The sequence below is a fragment of the Leptidea sinapis genome, chromosome 41 (genome assembly GCF_905404315.1).
Source record: "Leptidea sinapis chromosome 41, ilLepSina1.1, whole genome shotgun sequence".
Taxonomy (NCBI): Eukaryota; Metazoa; Arthropoda; class Insecta; order Lepidoptera; family Pieridae; genus Leptidea; species Leptidea sinapis.
In genome coordinates, this window is record NC_066305.1 from 4,836,576 (window position 1) to 4,859,992 (window position 23,417).

The following is a 23,417-nucleotide window of genomic DNA, read 5'->3' on the forward strand; positions in this document are numbered from 1 at the left end:
TATAACAGAGCTGGTGTACCTACTCGTAGAAGTAGAATTTGTTGTAAGCATCTAAGTTATGACCCAATTGTTTCTACTGACGAAGCTGCAACAGCTAGCAATTCATCAAAGGAATTTCTCGTTTAGTTCGCGCCAACCAACGCCCGCGGAATGTAGACGGACTAGCTTCGACACAAGTGGTAAAAAAGAAAATAGACAAACGTTCTAATACTACGAGGTCCGTCGACCAAGTGTGGACTGTGGTGACGCTCGATTTTCCACCCACAGTCACAGAAACCGCCTCTGTAGCTACTAGCTAGTACAGTACAGTCTGAGTCTATACAATTACACATTTTAATATAGGTACGTCCGCCGAATGCCGCTGCGCTTTATTTCCTTCCTTGACTGCCCCGCCGCGCCGCGAGACGCCGGAAATTTTGATTAATTATTCTGTAATAACAGTGCTTTTACACATATAGAGGGTGCCAGAGTGAAAGAATATCATCATAAATGCTGATAGTGATAAGAGAATGATGTGGTTTAACGTAATTACAGCGTATTTTAGTGAATGGAAGCAAATTAGCCGGCGAGCAGGGAAATGTGCGGGTCGACGGGCGGGGAGGGGCGAGCGTCGCGACTCGCGTCCCCGAGCGAGTAGCGACATCGTCGGCCCGCAGGCGGCAAGCGGCGATCGGCAGCGGCTATACTCGCTCGCGAGATCGCGCACTGTTAGTCGTCAGTCGGCAGTCGTGTTCACGGCGTCACACGAAAGGCACGCGCGGCTCTCCTTAGGACCGGCACCCGAATAATGTTTCAGTGTTTGACTAACTCAATAGGAGGTCTCGGAAGAAGTACCGTATTAAATTTACACTGTATAACCAATCGCATATTCTCAGTGAGTGTTACGCAGTGTGTACGGAAAAAACTTTGTCGAAGATTCTGAAGAATCTTGTGTAAAATTGTGTAATTCGCCGGCCTAAGCCGGATTGCGATTTGCACAAAACTTTTTGGTGAGTGTTGACTTAATTAAATTCCAAGTGATAAGAGGGTAGTTTTAATTTAATATATTTATTATTTTGCGCGGGGAAGTACTAATCAGCCGGTCTGGGCGTTGTCGCTTGTAAACTGAGTGTCGAGGCTTGGTTGTACATTCCGCGAATTACCGGCACCTAAATTCCATTTCATGTAGTTTGTACATACACGCTTTGGTGTAATGAAAATATAAAATTAGTGTGTTAGTATACCTAATATTACGATCATTTAAATATTATTTGTTTATATATTTTATGTTATTAATTTTTGTTCAGTACAAATTAAGTCTTTCTGTGGTGGTAGACGAAGTGAATTTTAAGTCTCAATGGTCTCATAAAATAAGTTATAAGTAGTACATACTCCTTTATTGTTTTAATAAATAAAATATAATAATTCAATTACTTTAATATAAAATGTGTACAAATATTATGGGTATGCAATTTATGGCATATTTCATTTCAGCTGATATATTAACAAATATTCGTATATAATTTTAATTTTAAATTAATGAATTACCTGTTTGTTTTTAATTCAGATAATCTTTCGAAATGAAAAATGTAGATAATAATATCAAAAATATATACGCATGGATTTTTTCAAAATTTACTAAAAATTGCATTAAACTATTTAGAAATTCAGCAATACATTATGTTAATTATCTACCTATAATATATGGATCCAAAAAATTAATAAGTACAAAAAAATTAATAAATGTATGAAAAATAGGTAAATACTTAAGCGATAAGATTTTTTTAATTTTCACCATGGACAACATATGAATTCTACAGTAACATACAAATACCTATGAACATAATATACAGCTTCATACACACAAAAAAAAATAGGTAAGCATCAATTATATAATAATATCATTTATTTTATTACTAATTACGTTATTAATATACTTTAAGGTAATGCTATGAAAGATTTTGTGCAACGAAAATATATTGTCTAGATAACTAAGTTCGATGGCATCTCGAACAAGAACTTCCTGTCTGAATTTCGAAAAATCTTCAAAATAAATAAATTACTTTGAATGGCTAAAAATGCATTTAATTATAAATTGATTTTACATTAAATTTTTAGTACATATAATTTTCTTATTTTTTTTACCAGACGTTGTGTTGCATGACCATTGACCACATCGAATTTTTTAGTCCAGAGATTGAGATTGAGCTTTAATCAAAGAATTGCCACATAAAATATACAAGCAACGAAATTATACTGAAGAAGGTAATTCCATAACAAGTTGCATAACACAACGTAAATTACTTCAGAGGAAAATAAATAGCGGGAAAACAGTAAGTTGATAAAGAACGCTACGCCAAGCATTGGCCGTATTGGTAAACAGTCACTTCGCGCCAATCTTTGTAAACAGTAATAATATTTTCTATAGAGTTTACCTGTCCGGACCACTTCGCGGAATACTCAGGTAGAAAATAAAAAATGATAATTCTGGATGTACAATTTCTAATTGTCTAAATTGGGATGGTGCTCAAGGCCGATGATACCCTTTAAAACGTTTGTAGTTCCAATCCAGACTTCAGTGTTATTGTTGAATTTGTCGTGAACACTTGCTTTTGTGCATTACGAATTTACATACGTGTTTGTAAATACTTAGGGTCATCAGCACTTCACATTTTTGACTAGGTTTTTATATTGGATTTTATATATTTTATGAACATTTTTGCAATATTTGAATTATACAATGAGTTTATTTGTAAATAATATAAAGTCTAACTGGATTTTAGGAGGCAACTGCTTCAGCCGTAGCTAATAAATAAATAATTTGGAACAAGACATAAATGTCAATCTTCTCTTTTGTTTCAGACGGTGTGCGTGTCGTCCGCGCGCATCGTTCCTGTGATAAGAGGGCCCTGTGATATCGACGACATCGTCTTAGCTTTAAATCTAGTTAGTATTAAGATATAATATTAATAAAATGTCACCACCACTTGACTCCCACATGCTCCAGCTGGATGCTTGGGAATCGCTGGACGAGGAATCCATGAATCTGTCGCTAACTTCCGAGTTCTGGACGCAAATGCAATATGAAGCCGAGAGATTGGACCTGTTACCTACGGCGCATTTTACCAATTTACTCCAAGAGAACGACGGCGATTGGCGAATAGCGGATACGCCAGAAGAACACAAAGACAACATCGTGCACCACGATTGTATGTGGGCTGGCTCTTGTGCCGACTCCGTCCACCCGACCAACACATTCGTGCCGACCGACTTGATGACAGCTACACCCGGCCAGAGCTTGTTGCGGCGAGAGATGTCTCCTCCGCGGCCGGAAACACCGCCCACTCTGGACGGAGATGAGCCCCCGCAGTTCCGGCACGCCGTGGACGTTGCCGGAACTGCCCTGCGCCTCCTGCGGGACTCTGCTGCCGTGGCGGCGGATCACTCGTACACACTCGCCCGCCAGCACTTCGACTACCTCGGCGTGCAAACCCCATCAGACTCATGTGAATCAGGTTAGTGTAAAACCATATAACATAACTAATTTCAACTTTTAACCTTTTCATTCAATATTTTAATTGCAACAAGCATTTTTGACTGTGGTCAATTATTAAGGTCAGATTCAAAGTCAAATTCATATTTCGTATTTGACAATTAATATCGTCTCATTATTTATTCTTCTTCAATTAATTTTTGTGCAATGTCTGCTGAGTTTTTATCTTATCTGCGTAATAGAATATACATTGTTTAAACAAGAATTAGGATGTAAATATAAGTCGTAATAGTCGTTTTAGAGCGTCTTCCGCGTATTAATCAAGGCTTTAAGAACATGATGGTTTTGGGACGCCGGCGGCAGCACGCAGGCGTGGGCGGAAGGCGGGAAACTGCGTATCGACCCATCTCTCCCCTTACTCTGTCTAGACGCACCCATTTCCGGAACCTTCGACGGCGACCTTGAACATCCCAACCTTCCGTAATGTCAACTGTCGCCTTCGGATTGTCAAATGTAATTACTTCAACCCGGGCCACGCTCCTCACCTCTGCCGCGGATACGGCGTTACCAGTTTAGAGGGCTCAGAAGGTCGGTCGTGCGTCGACCGAGACACCCCGACATTGACACATCCTCCCGAGTCCCTAATTCAGGGTTAACAGCCTTCCCCGTCTCGAATTTTGCAATCCGAAAGTACCAATTGTTGAATTACTGAAAACTGATTAAATTGACATTCAAGACTGCAGTTTCTCTTTGAGTAATTACTTTTGAATTAGTTTCGCACGGCATCTTATTTGAATAATTGGTTGATTCTAATAATTACATTTCGTCCAGTGCGTAATAGGCCGTGAATATTAATTAATTATTATGTGGAGAATATATTCAATGACATACAGACCTTAAACAAACCAAATATTACCTTAAAGTTTGTATTGAAAAATATGAAAATTAAATTCAAAAATATTTAGAATTATTCTTTTGGTTTGTAACAGTTTCAATATAGAGTCCAGGAGAGATCGAAGATCTTATGAATGTCGAATCAATGTCGCATAAACAAACACACGCATACAATGTCTGTTATCATAGTTATGATTGTTGATAAGCGGCGAGGTCGCGATGGGCATGTACTTAAATACCAATCCGTGTTAGTTTCCGTTATTCAAAGTAGCCTCTAACCCTGACGAATAACTCATTTTATATTCTGGCATGGGACATTTTCATTCCCACTAAAATAATATACCTATTTGTTTGTGATATAAAATATGTCTTTCACACTTCTTTCCTCAAACGGCATAAATTCTGAATGAAATTTTGTAGTAAAAAGTAATATTACATCACAAAACCATCGATCAGTGGGCGTCAACGTACAAACAGAAAATGGATGCCCCCAACTACTAGGGAGAGATAGATATATGTATCTAGTTGCATATTCGCAAGTCTATCGGCGGACCGTTAGCCGTATAAGAATGCAACGGATTGAAATGGAATCTCATTGAAGTGGATCTCGGCTCGGTGGACCGGTTTGGAATGCGGTACTCAGGCGGCTATCTCGGGACGACAATTAGACAAGTCTGGAATAACGTCTATCCAAGATTATCGCACTTTTGCGGTCGAAATAGAAACATTTAGTTCAAGGGGGGCACAATTTGTCTTTCATTGAACAGTCAAACAATTTGAGCCAAAAAAGTTTTAATAAATAAATTTCTGAAGTACGAAGAAATTCCTATATCTTAAAATATATACGTTTATCTTAAAATATATAACTTAACCTGCGATTACGAAGGGGCAAGAAACTACAATTATTCTATTCAATCGTGGTCCTAAAATGGCGATCGTAGATTACTATAATGATTTTCCTGCTTTTGGTATTTCATAACCGATGTATGGAAGGTTTTGGTGATCTCCTTTCCAAACTATCTATGTACCTAATTGGCGATTTGGTTGTTTAGCTTAAAATACTGAGGAATTGAATGCTGTAATTTAAAATAATGAAATTCCCCGAAAACATCGAGTTTATTTTACTATTAAACGAAAACCAAGGTCGTATATCTATATATATATATATACATACATACAAAATAATAATAATAGCGAATAAAGTACTGTTGATTCGACAATTATATCGATTAATATTTCTGTGTTTACGTAATGATTTATAATATAGCGACTGGTATGTCGCATCACTACGCGTGGGAATTTCTACTGCACCTAGCGCTGTTATCGCGCCGGGTAGCGCCTCGTAGTTAAACTTATCACATTTTCGCGCCAATTTATGGCAAAATCCTACACACCATTGTTACTTGGGCCGCGCTGATTTTTACTGGCGTTCCACATAGCGCACCGTGAGGCAATGTATTTAATAAATCATTTTTATTATCATACACATGATACGCGGTCTTCAGATATATACAAGTAAAACTATTTTATGTTATTTTTATTGGAGTCTGTAAAACGGAACGCGGCGCTCTCGAGATTTCGCAACGTTGTTCGTCGTCTACGCCTAGCTACTAGCTACTATTATTATAACTAACCTAATAAGTCTCTGATAAGAGCGACTACAGTCTAGGTGCTTTTGACCTGCATAACTATTATCTTGACAGATTATGTTTGCAAACATTATTTACTATATAGAAATTTAATATGGCTATATAGGTTTTACATGCATCTATTACCTTCATGGGACATCAGAATATGTAGTTTCATACTTAAAGTTATTGCGCATCCGGTCTATCGGTATCTACTTCTTCTCATCGCCTGTATTGTATTTTACTAGTGGAGGCAAATAGTAGGGTGTTCAATTCCTTACAATTGCAGTACAGAACGGGTTCTGCATAAAATTAATTAATTAATTTTTAAACACTCAATGAAGAGCGCCTTTGTAAAATATAAATACGTAAGTAGTAACTAGTACGACATATAAATTCCAGAAGGGCAATTCTTAACAATGATATCAATCGTAGACGGTGGTGATGTACCTCCGCCAAGCAAGTAAGCTAAAGGTATTGTGGGCCCTTAGAGGGCAATCCAGGGCATTAAAACCGGTTTGGCCTGTCCAAACGTGTTATATCTATAGTCGAGGTCATACGTTCCACTCAATATTGGCGCTAGGCGCGAACTTTTTAGCACTTTTAATTTAAACGATCAATGAAATAGATTGTCCAAACATTATACGCCAGTTACCACGCATCGCCTTAGTAACAAACAGCACTATGTAAATTGTGTAACCGCGTCTAAACCGGTTAAATCAACATAATTAAATCGAATCGGAATCGAATATTTTATAAATAACGATTTATATTTTAATTTGTATGTTTAAAATTTAATACATAATAATAAAACATCCTAGGCGTGGTAATGCTAATTATGCGGTTTCTTTAGGTATTTCTATGTGACCTAGATACTAATAACATGCCTAAACAAATGCAAGACGGAGCATGTCATTGGTAGCCACTCGGTGTCATAATATTGTAAAATACGTATTTTTGGAATATTTAATATAAACATTTTTTTTAATCCCATAGACAAGAGTTATACCTAGATTATAACAATTGATATTGATATGAGAGTGGTGTGTAGGTATGTTGCTATTGAGCTTGAGATTGTCTTATGTTAAATGTTAGTAAAAGCAACAATCAAAACTCATATCTAAATACTTTTACAATCTATGCTCTATGGGTACATAGCAACACAAATGTTCTCAACATTATCAGTGCCGCGAATACACAACAATAATACAAAAGATTAAAAATTTACGTTAATACACTACGGCCGCAGCTCGACGTATAATAATATCTACATCAGTACAGTTTTTCGAATTACGTAACACATTTGACTTACAGCATTGTAGCATTAAATCAATTTATTAATATTAAAATACTATGTTTTATTGCGTTTTACTGATAAATTCACCACGCTGTTGGTACTTGGTAGTACTCGATTGCGAAGTAGGGATGTACCTCGCGACCTTGAAGTTATCGCGCGATTTAAAACAATCGCAAACGTTATGATGTATCGATATCGAGATAAATGCTTGATTCTAGGTCAGTAAGTGATTGGGGCAACTGATTATTTGTCGCCATTTTTAAGTTGGGATTATCTTTTCTGGGCGGATTAACGATGTTACAGCCATTTCTAAATTATTTATTTGTCTAATCTTTTTATGAAAGTCATAAATTTGCATTTATGATACACTATATAATAGGGATGGCGATTTCGTGTTAACGTTATCTTCAGAATAAAGATGACCATAGTTTCTCCATATTTGTTATCAAGTATCGAATGATTTCGGTGAGCGCCTCAGCGGCCCCCGTTTGGCCTTCGTGAATCAACTATCAATACCGATAAAAATAATACATATTGTAACACTAACATAAATTTGTACTGTCTTATCACGAAAGAGTTTTAACTTACTAGGCGCGATAACGAGCCCGGCAACAAGATAGTGCTAGTGTTGTCACCTTCATCTAACCGAATCCGTTTTTGTTTTAATTTAATGATTGCGGTTAAGTGGGTCACTTGTGATCACGTGATAGACATCCTATACCGCTCACATACTACCGGGTTTAATTAAATTAGGGCCAAAATTGTATGAGACTGACTTAATTTGATTGTATATAATATTTTTATCCGTATGTATGTGGCGTTCTTATACAGCGTGTTCCAAAAGAACTTTCTTAATGGTGTTACAAATACTAAGGATGCTCCTAGTCTGTTAAAAGTTGTAACATAACATAGGTGTAGATAATATTATGGATATGAGTCGTTGAAGTTATAAAGTTCATCTACTTTGGGGCCCCATGTGTATGCAAATGACTGATTAATTGTCTGTATTAAGTTATTCGGTGTTTTTCCTAATAAACGTTTAATAATTTACATATTACATTCGGGTGTCGTAATATCACGCGGTCACGTGACCGTCCTCGTGCCATAGACATGAACGAGAGACTGCTTAGTGTATACCTATAACTATGTAATATGTACTTATATCTTTAAATTATCGTACTGCTAATTATCGTAATATTATTTACCATGGCCTTATTTGTCCACCAATAATAGTGAATGAAAAGCAGCAATGGATCTACCTTCTGTTTCACTCTCATCACCTCGCACCACAGCCTTACCTTATATTAATATGGTATAGACAAACAAAATATCCGTGAGATTAAATAACATTTGTAGCGGAGATGCAGTAAGACAGAAAAGGAAAGCGAATCTGTAGTATAGTAGTCTAACCGATATTTATTGTCAACTAAACAATTAGATTCGCTCGGCATTTTGAACATTAAACCATTAGTTAAGGCACACATTGACAAATCAAAATTGTTTATGCATTATCAGACTCTTAGGTCGTCTATACGCTAGTATATTCATTAGTCTGTGGCAAACATACTCTTTCTCTTCGCTTATTATCTTTCTTTCGTCTTCATTCGCTATAATATCTGAATTCGATCTTACATAATAATTTTCAATAATCTGTGCGTCAACCAATTCTGAAGTGAAATTTGAAACTAATAGTGTTACTTACGCTTCTTCTGTGGAATATCCACCACTTTGATGTCAACTGTTATTTACAATCAAATGTTACAAAGTTTCATAAAATATGTCTTGTAATGTGTTCACACGCTGATAACGCCTCAATATATTGATATTACCAGTTCTATGTATCGCGATGGGTGTGGCACTCGTTTGATACCAATAGTTGTGACGCAATGAAACGAGTTTTCCAAAAGAAGACCTCCGGAAACTATTAATTGGGAGGCGGAGGGACTGCGACCACGATACTCTTGACCTCTGTGACATTTAGATAGGTCGCTCATTATTGTGCTTTGTATTTTAATTAATCGCACAGTTGCATATCTACATCCTTATTAAGTATCGAATAGCTTGTTCATTTAAATACGATTTTTTTGTCTCGATGTTTCGAGTGTTTTAAATTATCCTTAATTGGTATAAGCTTTTCGTTGTTGTCATTTATAATTTGAAGGTATTTGAGTTGTATTAATTTTTTTAATATTGTGTTTCTACTTAGGTAAATAGATTAAGGCAACATAATGATAAAATTCAGTCAGGTTTTAAAGCAATATTAATTATATACATATCGATATGGAGGCCATGTAGTGAACGACTTGGAAAGAAGTTTTGTTGTTCCGAATATATGCTTCAAAGTATACAAACTCGTTCGTATATTATCAAGCGAGCGAGCTGTTTTTCTATAATTTTCCAGCTAAGTGCCTACATGTGGCAACGCGGATTTTTTCTACGCACAACATTTGCCCATGAACTTCCGCCTAAACCTCGCCAAGGCCGAACGCTCAATCGATCCGCCATAAATTAACTCTACCTACTTCGGAAGGCGCCCGGCCCCGGCTGTTAACCACAGCGCGGATGACCGACTTCTTTTGGTTGCGTAATACGACCAAAATACCTAGTTAGCCGGCTTGTTTTACTCACCCACATGCTCCGTACTTAATACCATTGACTGACACATGACATGCCAGTGCGATGGGAAACGCCCATCACATAATTTTAAAGCATTAATTTGGGCTCGGAACTATGTTTTTAATGTTTTATTAATAAACACCGGTTGTTTCCGGTTGCCGGTTGAGCAATGAGAAAGTGTACGATTAAAAATTATAAGCGACGTCTTGTAGAACTGGTACATATCGCTTATTAGCATTCATCAGACTCGGCTGGTGTATACAGGATGTTCTACATTATAGCCGACGAAACGGTCACGCGACTGTTATCAACTTTTTTTATCTGGTTTCCCTAATCGATGTCTGTTATCTTATCGAAATTACCTGCGAATTTGAATCAATTAATACATTTTATTTGAGATAATTCTAACGTTCGTTAAGTTATCTAAAACGCCCAGTCATTGCCTAAGTATTTCGCTGTAAAAATCCGTTAGAAGATGCATTAACAGAGTAGGTTTTTTTAACGAAACACGGCGGCGTTATCAAACAACCTGTATAAGATGGCGTGAGTCTCGAAGCACGTCACGATACTTTTTAATTATCGCGCTCAAATGCCAGTGAACTTGGCCTCGCAGCCGTGGCCAGCGGACCGTGTGGCCCCAGACTTGGGTCTCACCTGACCACTGACGACACCATTCCAACAACTGCATTCCATTCCATTCAAAGACAAAAATTCAGCGTTGTTTGACATTCAATTTGATTGATTATTTTTAATACTTGTACTCAGGTAAATGAGCTTAATTAAAAGAAAACACAAACTATCTGAGATGTTTATGTATATTGGGTTACAATTAAATGAATTATTACCGTAACTGTAGGTAGTATTGCAACATACTAATATTGATTAAAATGAAAACTTTGAACTTTTCAAAAATTAAATCGAAAACAATGATCGTTCGAATCTATATCGACTATTACAGTAATTCAATATCGGTATTATAGACATTGATTTGAGTTTAGATATTATGACTCCAACTTTGGCATAAGTTAATATGAAACCCAATTAGACAAAGCTGTTCAGCAAGAATAAATTCGACTGTTCAGAACAGGGCTCATGTTAACAAAGATCGCGGTGGTTACACAATTAAGGAAGTTGTAGTGTCGGGGTACTCGAACTACAGACCTGTTTGAGTTCAGTTTGGAACTGCGAACTCAATACGCTGTCTAGACTAAGATTAAATGAGCAAAAGCAGCAGTGACTCATTCAGTTTCTCACGACTCAGATGTTAGCTAGAAATTGTGACTAATCTACGTTGGATTTGCACAGCTGATCGCGCACCTTTTAACATTACCATACTGCCATGAATTATAATAGAATAAATGTTATCAAAGATTAGCTAGTTTTATCTAAGTAAGTACTTATTGTAGAATAATCTTCATAATAGACATACACAATGGTTCGAGTACAGATATTATACAAGTCAATTGCCCTCAATTTGTATGCCTTCGGCTTGATGAAGGCTTGAAAATATCGCATAGGTACTTTTTGACACGTCATTGCCGAATCACCTAACATCACGACCGTTGAACTAGAAAAATGAATGAGTTTCAACCTGTTTTGAACCTCAAATCTCAATGTTCTCATTCCTAGCCATTCCTTGGGTAGTATTTGTTATAATCTTCTTAATGTTTGGTTGCTACTTGCTATCTGAGTTGCAGCGAATTCCACCTCATGTTTATATTCTCTCAACATTATACGCTAATAGATTATTTATTTATTTAGAATGATAGAAATTACTTGATTTTAGGTATATCGTCTTGGTAAGGCAAAGTATTATTCGCACTGGTAAAATTATTTGAAATTCGCATCCAAATCGACATAATTGACGAGTGTTAAGCCAATCAACGTGCCTAGTGAAGGTTAAATTCTCTATTCGCAACGCTTGCTCTTGCCGTGTACCGTGAATTTTGTCATATAATTATTTTTATCGTGAAAATAAGTTTGGTTTTTGATTAAATTAAACAACGCGAAAATATACCTTGAGTGAACGTGTCCTTTTAATTACACTTACATCACTCACTCATTAATCATCTCTGTATATATAATATACACTCCTTGCAACATCGTACAAATCAGAAGAGCGCTACTGTCCCTAATATTTCTACCATTATCTATCGGAAGAACTTCAATAGCGCGTTTCTGTATTCGTGTCGTCATCGTGACGATGTCCGTCCGATCTCGATGTAGGTATAATAGATATGCAGTAGACCGAAATGGCCGCGACACAATACAAACCGTATCATTTACATGCCGAGCGTGTAACATATACGAGTGGCGACTGTTCATCGAGATGGCGCGGGCGCCAGGGAAAGAGAAATTTCTGTTCCCATAGCAACAGCAACAGCTCATTTTATATAATACCAGTAGTTCGCCCCGACTTCACAAGTAGTATTGGATCGACAAAAAAAATAAGAAACTATATATCACATGTAGTGCATCATTTTATATTTATCTATTTATTAGGAAATTCAACACATCGTAAACGATGTAAAACTAGAGGTCATTTATTATCAATAAACGGCTACAGTTTTTCCGAACCGATACGACTTAGGAACCTTAAAGCTTACAGCATAGTCCCAACCTAAGACCGACGCGTATTTTTTGACCCCTGGTGTTGCGATTTCTCACCACTTCACATCACTTGAGCATCTTGCATGTTTGCGTCCAGCCATATATTGCCAGCTCAAAAGTAGCAATAATAAGAGTGCTATGTGCACTCTTTATATAAAAAAAAATATGCTAGTGGAAGAAGCCAGGCAATCTCCGTGGCAAATCTAAGTCTGTTACGTCTACCTGTTCCTCTAGATACAGATGTTTGTGTGAATTTATTTATTTTAAGCACCAGTAATAAGTTAATCAGTTCCCGCGGCGTCCAATTAATTATTAGGTATATTGGCAAATTATTGATGTCTTGACTATAACGCAATTTTCTATAAGTGAATGAATGAGTTTGTGTTTTAAACAGTTTTGGATAATTGTACATACATTTATTGTTTTTTTATAACCCCCGCTAGAAATAATAATAAGCTTAACTTAATAATTTTATTATAAAAGCGCAGTCGTCACTCGTCGTTGATATCATACATAAAAACCCCTTTCGCCCTCCGAGACCTATAAAAATAATCATCCTGTATAAGCGCGTCACGCGACAGGCGCCCGAAGGATAAAATTAGAGCGATGAGCTGTGCGCAATGCGAATAGTGCGATAAGCGGCGTAACTATGCGGAAATTGAATAAAAAGATTGCGTCGGTGTGCGGATTTATCGTCGCTTAGATTATGCGATTTCTTCATGAAGTTCGCAAATTACACGGACGTCCCTGAAACACGCAATTGTACTCGCCTACGCCTTCTATTTCGAGTGATATAAAATAGAAATCACATTTGCCTACTGCCCTACTTGTTTAAGAATAGATCCGATGGAAAGTTCCCGGGAATTAAAAAAAACCGCAATCATAAACGAATATCTAGATTAGAGAATATGTATATCTTATTATACGATACATAATATTTTTAGCGCTTAATTTTTTTATACTTAGAAATTTATCAAAGTTACATTTCCGGACTGAACTGCTGATGGCGTTTCTACTAATTCGAATATCGGATATGAAGCTTACTTTACGTTTGAACTGTTGACATAATTCGATGTTGCTTGTTGCAAATTGCAATCCGATCGCAACACCTTAGGTTGAATTCCTTGTATCGTGTTAGCTACTACGCTACAGTTTAGAGCGACTTGTTAATTCATTCATAAAAATAACAATACGCTAGCTCAGGACAATACGCTAAATTGCAATCATTGCAGAAACAGCCGGTATGTAGGTCGAATTTCCGTTCAAATCAAATTACATACTTGGGACATTCTAGGCGCGTTGCCCATCTTATGTAATTCACGGATTATCCTGTTCATTTGGGAGGCTTAGTCCCATGACTTTGTTTCTAGAAAAGACAGGTACATTATATTGGAGACGCCCGTGTTGAGGCTTTTACTGAAGTCAACAACCCCGTACGTCTTCCTACATTTGATTCATCTTCACTCACATAAAGTACTACTAATAGATGCGATCGTTCTTCAAATTAGGGCAGTTTTAATTTGAAGCGTGACAGTTGATTAGTTGGCAACCGGTAAAGTTTCGGAAAGCGTGTCCGCGGGTTGATAACCCGTGGCATATAGACCATATAGTCCATTGAGTGCGGACGCTGCGGTAAATCCGCGCATGCGCACACGTTTTGGCGCGAATTGCCGTGACGTCAGGCGTCTGGATCGATGTCGACAGACGCTGCGGTAGTACGGCGGGGTCGACGTCCTCCCCCCTCCCCCTCCCGCCGTACACCCACTCCCACCTGAGCACTGCAATCGCATCCCGTCCTCGCTGCATCTAGATGCGCCTATACCTATCTACGCTATGACAATTGCCCGCCTTTTATGGTGATGCGAACGCAATGAATGAAAGGAATGAAATATTATAATAACATGCGGGCCTATCTTTATTCATAACTCCTAACGGTGCGATATTAAATCGCTCTTTATGCAGAATCGATTTTGAAAATGTGTTTTCTATTGTTGCAGAGGAAGAAATAGACGTAGTATCTATCGGGACTACACAGCAACCGATGGCCACGAGCTCCCACCTACGTGTGGACTGCTACTCACACACTCACCGGCCTGAGCGCCACAGCGTTCAGCAGTCGGTTGAGGTGAACGTGACCCCCAGACCGGTAGCTAGAAAACGCTTAATACCACCCACAGGAGTGACGTCACCCCCGACGCCCAGGCGGCGGAGAGGCCCCGGCAGACGTGGAAGGTCCACCACTGACACGGACTCCGAAGCCGAGTCCCCCGATATCGAGCGCCGGTCGATACACAACGACATGGAACGCTTACGGCGGATTGGCCTCAAAAATCTCTTCGACGAACTCAAGAAACAGATACCCGCTACGAGAGATAAAGAACGCGCACCTAAAGTCGTCATCTTACGAGAAGCTGCAGCCCTTTGCCGCAAGCTGCGCGAAGATGAATTCGAGCGGGAATACCTGAAGAAGCAGCAGAATAAACTTATTACTAAACTGAAGAAACTTCGGACTATGCTTTCGGCGAGGTATCGACCTTACTGAGTGCAACGCGCACTCCATTGGTAATACTTTTATCGTGAACCGCGCCTTCGTGTGACTTATGTTGCGCGTGGACCGAACTCTTCGTGAATTTTTATATAAATTGATCGCCGCACCTTGTACAGTATCGTACTTCCGTTAGTTGTAAAACAGTGGAATTATTGTATTGTATTTATCAGCTTTAAGGCTTTCCCTGCGGATTGCGTGTATCCATGCGTAGCTGTGAGGCTTTCTGAAGGCTCTGCTCAAACATGTGCAAACCAAAGTGGGCCGTAAAACTGTTAGCTCTACACGGAATCGTAACCTAGAGACAGACTGCTTTGTAAATTCTTAGACTGGTTATACCTCGGCAAAATGTTTTTGAAATATTTGACAGATACAGATTTACTCCGTGTTATTACGACATAAGTGTTTATATATTGTTTACAAACAATTATGGTTTTTTACTTTTTACATTGCTAGGTTCTTGCAGTCTGTATATATATAGTTAGGTTTCGTAGTCGACGTAGTTTGGTTAGGTCCGTCTGGTATTTGGAGAAGGAAATTCTGACAGGCGCTGGCCATCATATATGTTTTCGGCCCGAATCATATGAATCTCACTCGCCAATTTCTCGACGAAGCTTCGAGATGTGGCCGGTGAGATCGTTGTTAAAACTGTTAATCGTCTAATTACTTCAATGTAAGCTCTTTTGCTTTTATTGATTCTGTGTTACTGTGTAAATTTAATAATTTTACATGTTTTATATCATAATTGCGCTAATACTGATTCACTTATTTTGTAAGATTTTGGATTGACAATTGCGATATTTAAATGATTTTAAATCAGCACCACCCATCATGCATTTTACTTTAAGTATATTAATTTTATTGTAATTGGTTGAAAAATTAATGAATTATCGTTATTATCCTTACTTATGACATTTTGACTATATCTTAGTTTTATTCAAATTAAAAAAGCGACGTTGGATTTTATTATGTATTGCTTTGTTGGCAGTAAGTTGAATGGAAGGTACATAATATGGTGGTTATTTAAAATTATATATTTTGTGCACTTTTTACTAATAATAAATAGAACTGAGGTACAAGCAGTAAACGACCAATCAATTTAATAACTGTACAATTTGAAGATACACACTAGTTTCTACACTAAGCTCCGGTAGATTCGCAGATATATTCCACGGTTTATGTTTTGTAGCAATAGAGAAATTAATGTTATATTTTCGCGAACGATCTGTACCTCAGTTCTAAGTCCTATTGGTACAAAATAGTTTTGTTTTTCATATACCCAGCCACTGTACATGGCGCTTAGCTTAGTGTCAACTTTTGGTAAGTATACAAGAAGTTATATATTATATACTGCCGTAGACTCGATAAAATGATATTAGTTTAAATGCTTATTTTACCAGTGATAATTTCAAAGTGAATCATAATCTCAGTGACTTGTGTCCAATAATGTAAAATAGACCGTATTTGATAACATACGCCTACAAACGCAGATGACCGGGTAACGGTACGTCATCAACCACAAAATAGTTCCTTATAGGTACCTACTACTAGAATTGTGCATTTTCGTTTTTTTTTTATTTTAATGTTAATGATATGTTTATTGCAGTAAGTTTAGTGACGTAATCGAGGTAGTTTTAGTCAATACAAGACACCGGCCGGAGAACGAAGTCAGTTCGACATAGTTTAAAGATAGTATATTAGATTCTTCTCCTGCCGGATCTTCAAAGGTTGTTGTTTTATCATGCACATGGTCAGCAGAATTGTGAAGGCTTTAATTGTGTGCGGAATGTGCCTTGCTCTGTACATAATATAAAAAATAATATTAGGTTTATACTCGAATTAGTTGCAAGAAATATTTTTTGTGAGAAATATTATCTTAGTGATAGCGTTGTTCTTATAGTTAGGGTACACGGAGAGGTTTATAATAATCGCGTTAAAGATTTGCAGTTTATCTTCCAATAGATATTAAATAAAGTGTACATATTATGTAGGTCGATTAGGTCTTAGCTACTTCTTTTTTTATATAATCAAGTTTTTCTGGTAATTGTCTGAAATTTCGTATCTGGAGAGATAGTAATTCTCGAATGTTGTACCTGCATTTAATTTTTCGTTTTTGTCAATATTATGTAAACAATTAAAGCGATGAATTATCCGAATTTAAATAAAGAGTTGTCTACCAATTGCCTTGATGTTATGTATATAAGATAAACATACATATAAGTATGACTTTATATATTTTTACATTTAAAATAATTGACGTGTAAAAGACAGACATTTTTCTGTATAACTTTTACTAATATGATACAGTGTTTGTAAAATAAAATTGTTTCAATCAATATTATAAAACATTTCGCAAAACCTTTATTTAAATTCGTTTATCATGTAAATCGCTCGACAGTAAATTCATTGAATTGAAAAAAGTGTGAAATAATTTTTATTTAAGAAAAAGTCAGTAGATATTGGTATAGTTAAGGCGACTTGTAAGCTTTGTAAAGTAGGAAGATTGGTTGCATTTATGAATCGCATCATACACGACATGGTATTGTTACAAGGCACATTTCCAACACCGCCAAACGGAAAATGTACAGAGAGAAATAACATTAAACTTCGTTTGTATATTTTAACATAAGATTGGGATGATTAAGTCATGTTATAGTTTAATTTTTTTTTCTACAAAAAGTATCCGTTTTTAAAAGATCTAATCGTCGTTTGCTCAGTGGGACCAATCGGGTGATGTATCGAGTGTTTTTATCGATTGGTTTGTTTTGTATAGATTAGATGGATGGCCAATGGCCGGGGTTGTTGTGAGTGTAAGCGACGGTTGTAGGTGCGCCGCTATGGAGAATGCAGGGCGTAACATAGATTCCGCCTAATATTAATATTGCATCCTGCAATCTTTGAAGTGACGTTATTACTATGCATTATAATGTGTACTTACCACATCCTGAGTTTTTGGATACTGTTACGAGAAGAATGTTTTTTTTTTGGTTTTTGTTCCTTAATTATTTGTATCGAGAACATTAAGATAACCATAAAATATGATAATAAACGATAGCCGGATGAAAGCAGAGGTCGGAAGCAGTTGGCTAATAAATGTGATTATTGTTTTTGATATAATTATGGGATACGTAAGGCTAAATTAGTGGTTAGATACTGTGATTTAACGTACCTGTGTGGTACGAGAGGAGTGTGTTTCTTAAGCTCTGCTTTTTTTCGGCTTAGAAAAAAATCTGGTTTTTTATTTTATTGTAATAATTCCTTTAAAAGACACCTTATCCATGATCAGCTACAAAATACACGTAATCATGGATAACGACGCTTTTCGAACGTGGACCTAAGACATTGTTGCAAAGAAACGAACAATATGTTAACAATCGTTTCTGTTGTCGTTCCTTATCTTAAAATTGATGGCTCCTTCTTGAAAAAGTCTAATTATGCATATTGATGATAATATCTACTGCAGTGTGCAAATGAAAATAATTAAAAAGTCATAACAAGTAACTTGCAATTTTAAAATTATATTATTTTATATTAGTTCATTTCAATGATGGTGATTTTTTGATTCTGCGGGTCATCACTCTTTCCCATACATAAGATTAAGGACGCCACGTTTGATCGATTTATATTTCGTCGAGGTTTTATAACTGAGATTATAAACTGTGCTGTTTGTAGTTTACCAATTTAATCTACAATAAATAATGATAACTAGCAAACATAAAACTATGTGGGACGGTATTACCCGAAAACCTAACTACCTTAACTGTTAAGCAGTTTGAAACAAGTAAACATATAAAACGTTGTAGATACTCTACTTATAAATGAAAAATAAGATTACACTATGAGGGCAAAGTCACGGGTGCTACCAGCTTTAAAACATTTTAACATACCTACAAATTTTACAAGATAAGTACCTATATATCCAGCTATGTGTACCTACTACCCATGTAACAAATACGTTTAAGCGTCTTTCTGAGTAGCAAACATCCAAACTTTTTTACATAATATTATTATTTTGGTAGGTAATACCTATATTATCATTTCGTGGAAGCGGATTGCCGTTCGCTTTTCTGGGCCAGATTTGGCTGTTAAAGATAACATGGAAATTACTTTGCGTGATACTAAAAATAACATATTAATGAACTTTAAGGCTATCATGGTTTCGTACAGATATTGTTTTCTTGAAAAATCATGTTTGACTACGATTTCTGTTATAAAACATAAAGAATGTTTTTAAACTGAAATCTGCACCTCAAAATTCAATTTCAAACGATCGGTCAAGTATGAAGTACTTGCACTGTGCAATCTGTCACAACTCACTTATGTCAAATGTCAAAACAAACACGAAGTTAGTTAAGTGTGTGTTATCATCAAGTGTTGTGTTATGATGGCTCTTCGGTCAGTGATTTCGTCTAAAATCCCGATGGTGATTATATTAGGTGCCACAGGAACGGGGAAAACGAAGCTGAGTATCGAATTAGCCCAAAGGTTTGAAACGGAAATAATCAGTGCAGATTCTATGCAGGTTAGTCATTCCTAACCTCAAATTGAGAAGTTTTTGTGAACACACTTTTACTTTGTAAATAGTTTTTGTTGTACTCTATTTACACTTTTTGACACCTTGAATGTGTATACAAAACTTACGTATTATGTGATTGGGGAAATATTTATTAATAGTAAAATATTAAAATCAAGCAATAGAAAATTCTTGTTAAATGGTATAATAAAACTTTAAAAATATTGAAAGACGTATTACCTATGTCAAATAATAGACGGCTAATAAGCTTGTTTTATAAGAAAAGAACACTTAGAATTTAGAATATAATATATTGCAGTAAATAACTGAAGTGGTGGTGTTTTTCTTGTAATCGAGTATATTGAAAAATGATTTAAATATTCTTCTTTGATTGTATTTTGGTTTGAGCTGATGGTATTGTTACCTGTGGTGTGTGATGGTATTGTGCTGTGGAAGTGGTTGGTGGTTGGCGATTTAATTGACTTCAAAAATAAATTTCCAGGAGTCTATGTTGAAAAACTTTTGACGTTTATGATGATAAGATATATAATATATACAATCAGTAATATTCATATTCATCTTAAGTCATAAAATAAACAGAGTTTATAATAACTTTGTTGGTATCCAGGACATACAGGGACTGAAGGTGCTGACAATCCTTCTATTGTGACCCTAGGAGTCTTGTTCAATCAACCCTTAACATTTCATGTTTGCAAGATAATATAAGCTCTGGAAATACACACTGGGCCTATCTCATTACAAAATCCTAATTCAAGCCTTTAACAAAAAGGCTGCGCTTGAGGCAGTAGGGCTATGTAGGTAAAACTTATGCATCCTAACCCTAACAGGGCGCTGCAGACTAATCGAATGCCTCTCAGTCCTAGGCCTTACAGGTTACAGAGTGTGTAGTTGTACATATGAAACCCTGTTACACATCCTCTCTGAATGGTCACATGGTCCTTTAATGTGTACACATAGCATCTCTCTGGATTGACGAATTCTGCAACCACTTGAAATACATCGGCTGTGAGCAACAGCATTCACGAAAAGAATCAATCTTCACAGGAAGCTGTTATTAATGGGGGCTATCACAATAGTTCACATTGTTTGCTGTGAGACAGATCTACCCTGAAATGTATTAAAGCCATTTTACAAACCACAACCATATTGGGAAATAAAATATATGTATTTTGAGTTTCTTTTAAAAAGTGTTGATTTATTAGCATTAACATCTGGTAAAGTATCTGGAATCCATATACCATACATTGAAAGTAATTATATTTGCCCATTATAATGTCTGTTATTTATTAATTCTAATATATATGTCTGATAAAATATATTTTGGTATACCAAGAAATAAATATGTTACATGGATTAGTATGATAATTTTTTTTTATAATAGAGGCATACAAAAAAGACAGACTAGTAAAGAGGCCATGGCAACGCTCAAGATGTGATCCTTCTGCTGTTGTAGGACAGTGTGGGTTGCCGTGATCATGTCCCATGAGGTAACCTATACAGATGTCAATCCAAAAAATAATTCCTTCCATAAAAAAATGAACTTAATTAACACTCTTCCAACTTCCCTATTCTTTTTATGCCCTGGAAATTCTCACTCACACATGTAACAACATCTATCTGCCATCTCTATTTCACTGTCAGAACGACCTGTATTACCAACATTTAAGATTTGTATTATTATAGGCACATGTTATATCAAAATTATGGGGCATGGTACTGTGTTAGAAACTTTTCAATTCTAACAAAGCTATTATTTACAATAGTAATATTTTTTTTCTTTTCTATTAAGTAAGTAGTTAAGTACTAAATCAAATCAAATCACTTTATTCATGTAGGTCATGGAAATGACACTTATGAATGTCAAAAAAATATTTTTTCTTATTGAATCTACCGCTACTTCGTAAAGGGTTGAGCTAATGAGGAGAAGTAGCAAGAAACTCATTGATCATGTTTGATAAATTATATTTTTATGATTTAAATTTGCCATATTTATGATACTATGCAATGCCTGAAAAATTATTACCAAGTATTAATTGTTGATTAATTCTTGTTTTGTCTCTCTGTGGCAACATAAGTCCCAAAATCCCATCTCCATTACATCAAAACCAGTCCATTAGGACATATAGTCACTAGACAGATAGTCCTTAGCCACAATATACATATTGAATTTTATAATTATGCATTAAATTGCTGTCTTTCTGAAACTTAAAGTATAGAAAAGTCCATGTTGATATGACGGACATGTCAAGTATACAAGTCCAACACTGCCATTTAGCTTATGCTGCTGTTTATTATATATTTACCAATGTTTTTTTTTTAATTCATTTCTTTTTTATTATATCTTATCAGATGTTGTCTATGTGTATATTTTGAGAATTAATGTTGGTGTTCTTGCTTAATTTTAAGGCAAATAAATGATAGGCTCGATCACTTGCTATTGCATAGAGACATTGCTCAATTGTGTGTCTTCTACAGTATTTATTACGGGGAGTATTTCAAAGAGCTGTTTCACCTGATTCCTGCCACTTTCGTACGACTCACCTCAAATTAGGATATCATCCCCACCATCCCCACCATCTGTATGTGTGGCGTTTCTCCACTGTGCGGTTTTCGAGGAACTTTATTCCAACAAACAAAGCTGCGGAATGAGTTTTCTTGTGCGGTATTTCTGGGACGATACGATATGGGTACCTTAAAAAGAATGAGTGTACAGCTTCCTTAAAGACCGGCAACACTGTGATTCCTCTGGTGTTGTAAAAGTGTGTGGGCGGCGGTGTTCTCTTAATACCAGGCGACCCGTACGCTCATTTCTACTCCTATCCCATTAAAAATTATAATTCGTATTGTGTCTGACCTTCATTTATTGTCAATGCTTTTTGTATCACCTGATCACTCCTGAATCACAAATCGGAAGAACTACAAGAGATATTTTTATTGTCATAAATACAGTTGGGATTGAACTAAGCGTACACAAAAGTAAAGGTAATGAAGTAAGGATAAAGCGTCGTTGACCCAAATAGGTAGAAACGTTGACTTTTGCCACGGCACCCCCCCGGTTCGACCCTCGCCCGACAAGTACCAACGTGATTTCGGTTTTTGAATTCATATTTTTGTATGATATGTAGGAGCGTCTATCACGTTGACGTCTGGCATTCCACAACCGCGCGTTTTGCAAAAAATGTCTTGTCTCGCACAGTCTCTTTGTGGAATCAATTACCCGCTGCTGTTTTCCCGAACCTGTACGACTTGGGGACCTTCAAGAAAAGACTATACTCCCACTTTTAAGGTCGGTAACATATCTCTTGACACCTGTTGTTGCGGATGTCCATGGGAGGCTGCCTCACCACTCCCCATGCCGTGAGCCTCTTGCTCGTCGCCCCCTCTTGTATAAAATGAGAGTATGGTCTTGGGTGACCACATTACATCGGGTGACACGTATTTATGCACGTTTTATTCCCTCCTGGTCCATAGGATAAATCATCTCGATGTTAAAATAACAATGGAACGAACTTACCATCAAGTGAGGCCTAGCTCGTTGGTGAATGTCATAAAAACTGTTACTAGATTTTTTTTTCTTACCTATTGGTAAATTTAAATATAAATGCGAAACTATTTACGTAGTCTCCTTTACACAATATTAATTATTTAATGTGTAACTTGCATCATTGTTATGATTGTGTTCAGGGTATATAAACTGCATTGTTTATTTACATGTTCTTATAAATAGTCACAGCACGTGTGTGGTGCAATAGCGTTATAATGTATTAATTTATATATTGTGCAATGTTACGCGACGGTCCTTCTTGCTGTGACTGACGTGG

General features: G+C 36.5%; 2 protein-coding genes across 3 annotated transcripts in view; both read left to right on the top strand.

The window, feature by feature from the left end:
• Positions 1–658: 658 nt before the first annotated feature.
• Positions 659–17,958, top strand: LOC126976619 (myc proto-oncogene protein). The gene is made up of 3 exons (XM_050825094.1): positions 659–989; positions 2,842–3,494; positions 14,515–17,958. Exons 2-3 carry the CDS (start codon positions 2,954–2,956, stop codon positions 15,057–15,059), a joined length of 1,086 nt encoding a protein of 361 aa, XP_050681051.1. The 5' UTR covers positions 659–989; positions 2,842–2,953; the 3' UTR covers positions 15,060–17,958.
• A 1,414-nt stretch (positions 17,959–19,372) lies between these two features.
• Positions 19,373–23,417, top strand: part of LOC126976601 (tRNA dimethylallyltransferase) — a 247,704-nt gene continuing 243,659 nt past the window's right edge. The window contains exon 1 of one of the 2 annotated variants that reach the window (XM_050825012.1): positions 19,373–19,584. In XM_050825012.1, coding sequence (XP_050680969.1) covers positions 19,444–19,584 — 141 coding nt within the window. In that variant the 5' untranslated portion in view covers positions 19,373–19,443. The remainder of the gene's footprint in view (positions 19,585–23,417) is intronic. The other variant, XM_050825011.1, reaches the window with a different exon arrangement.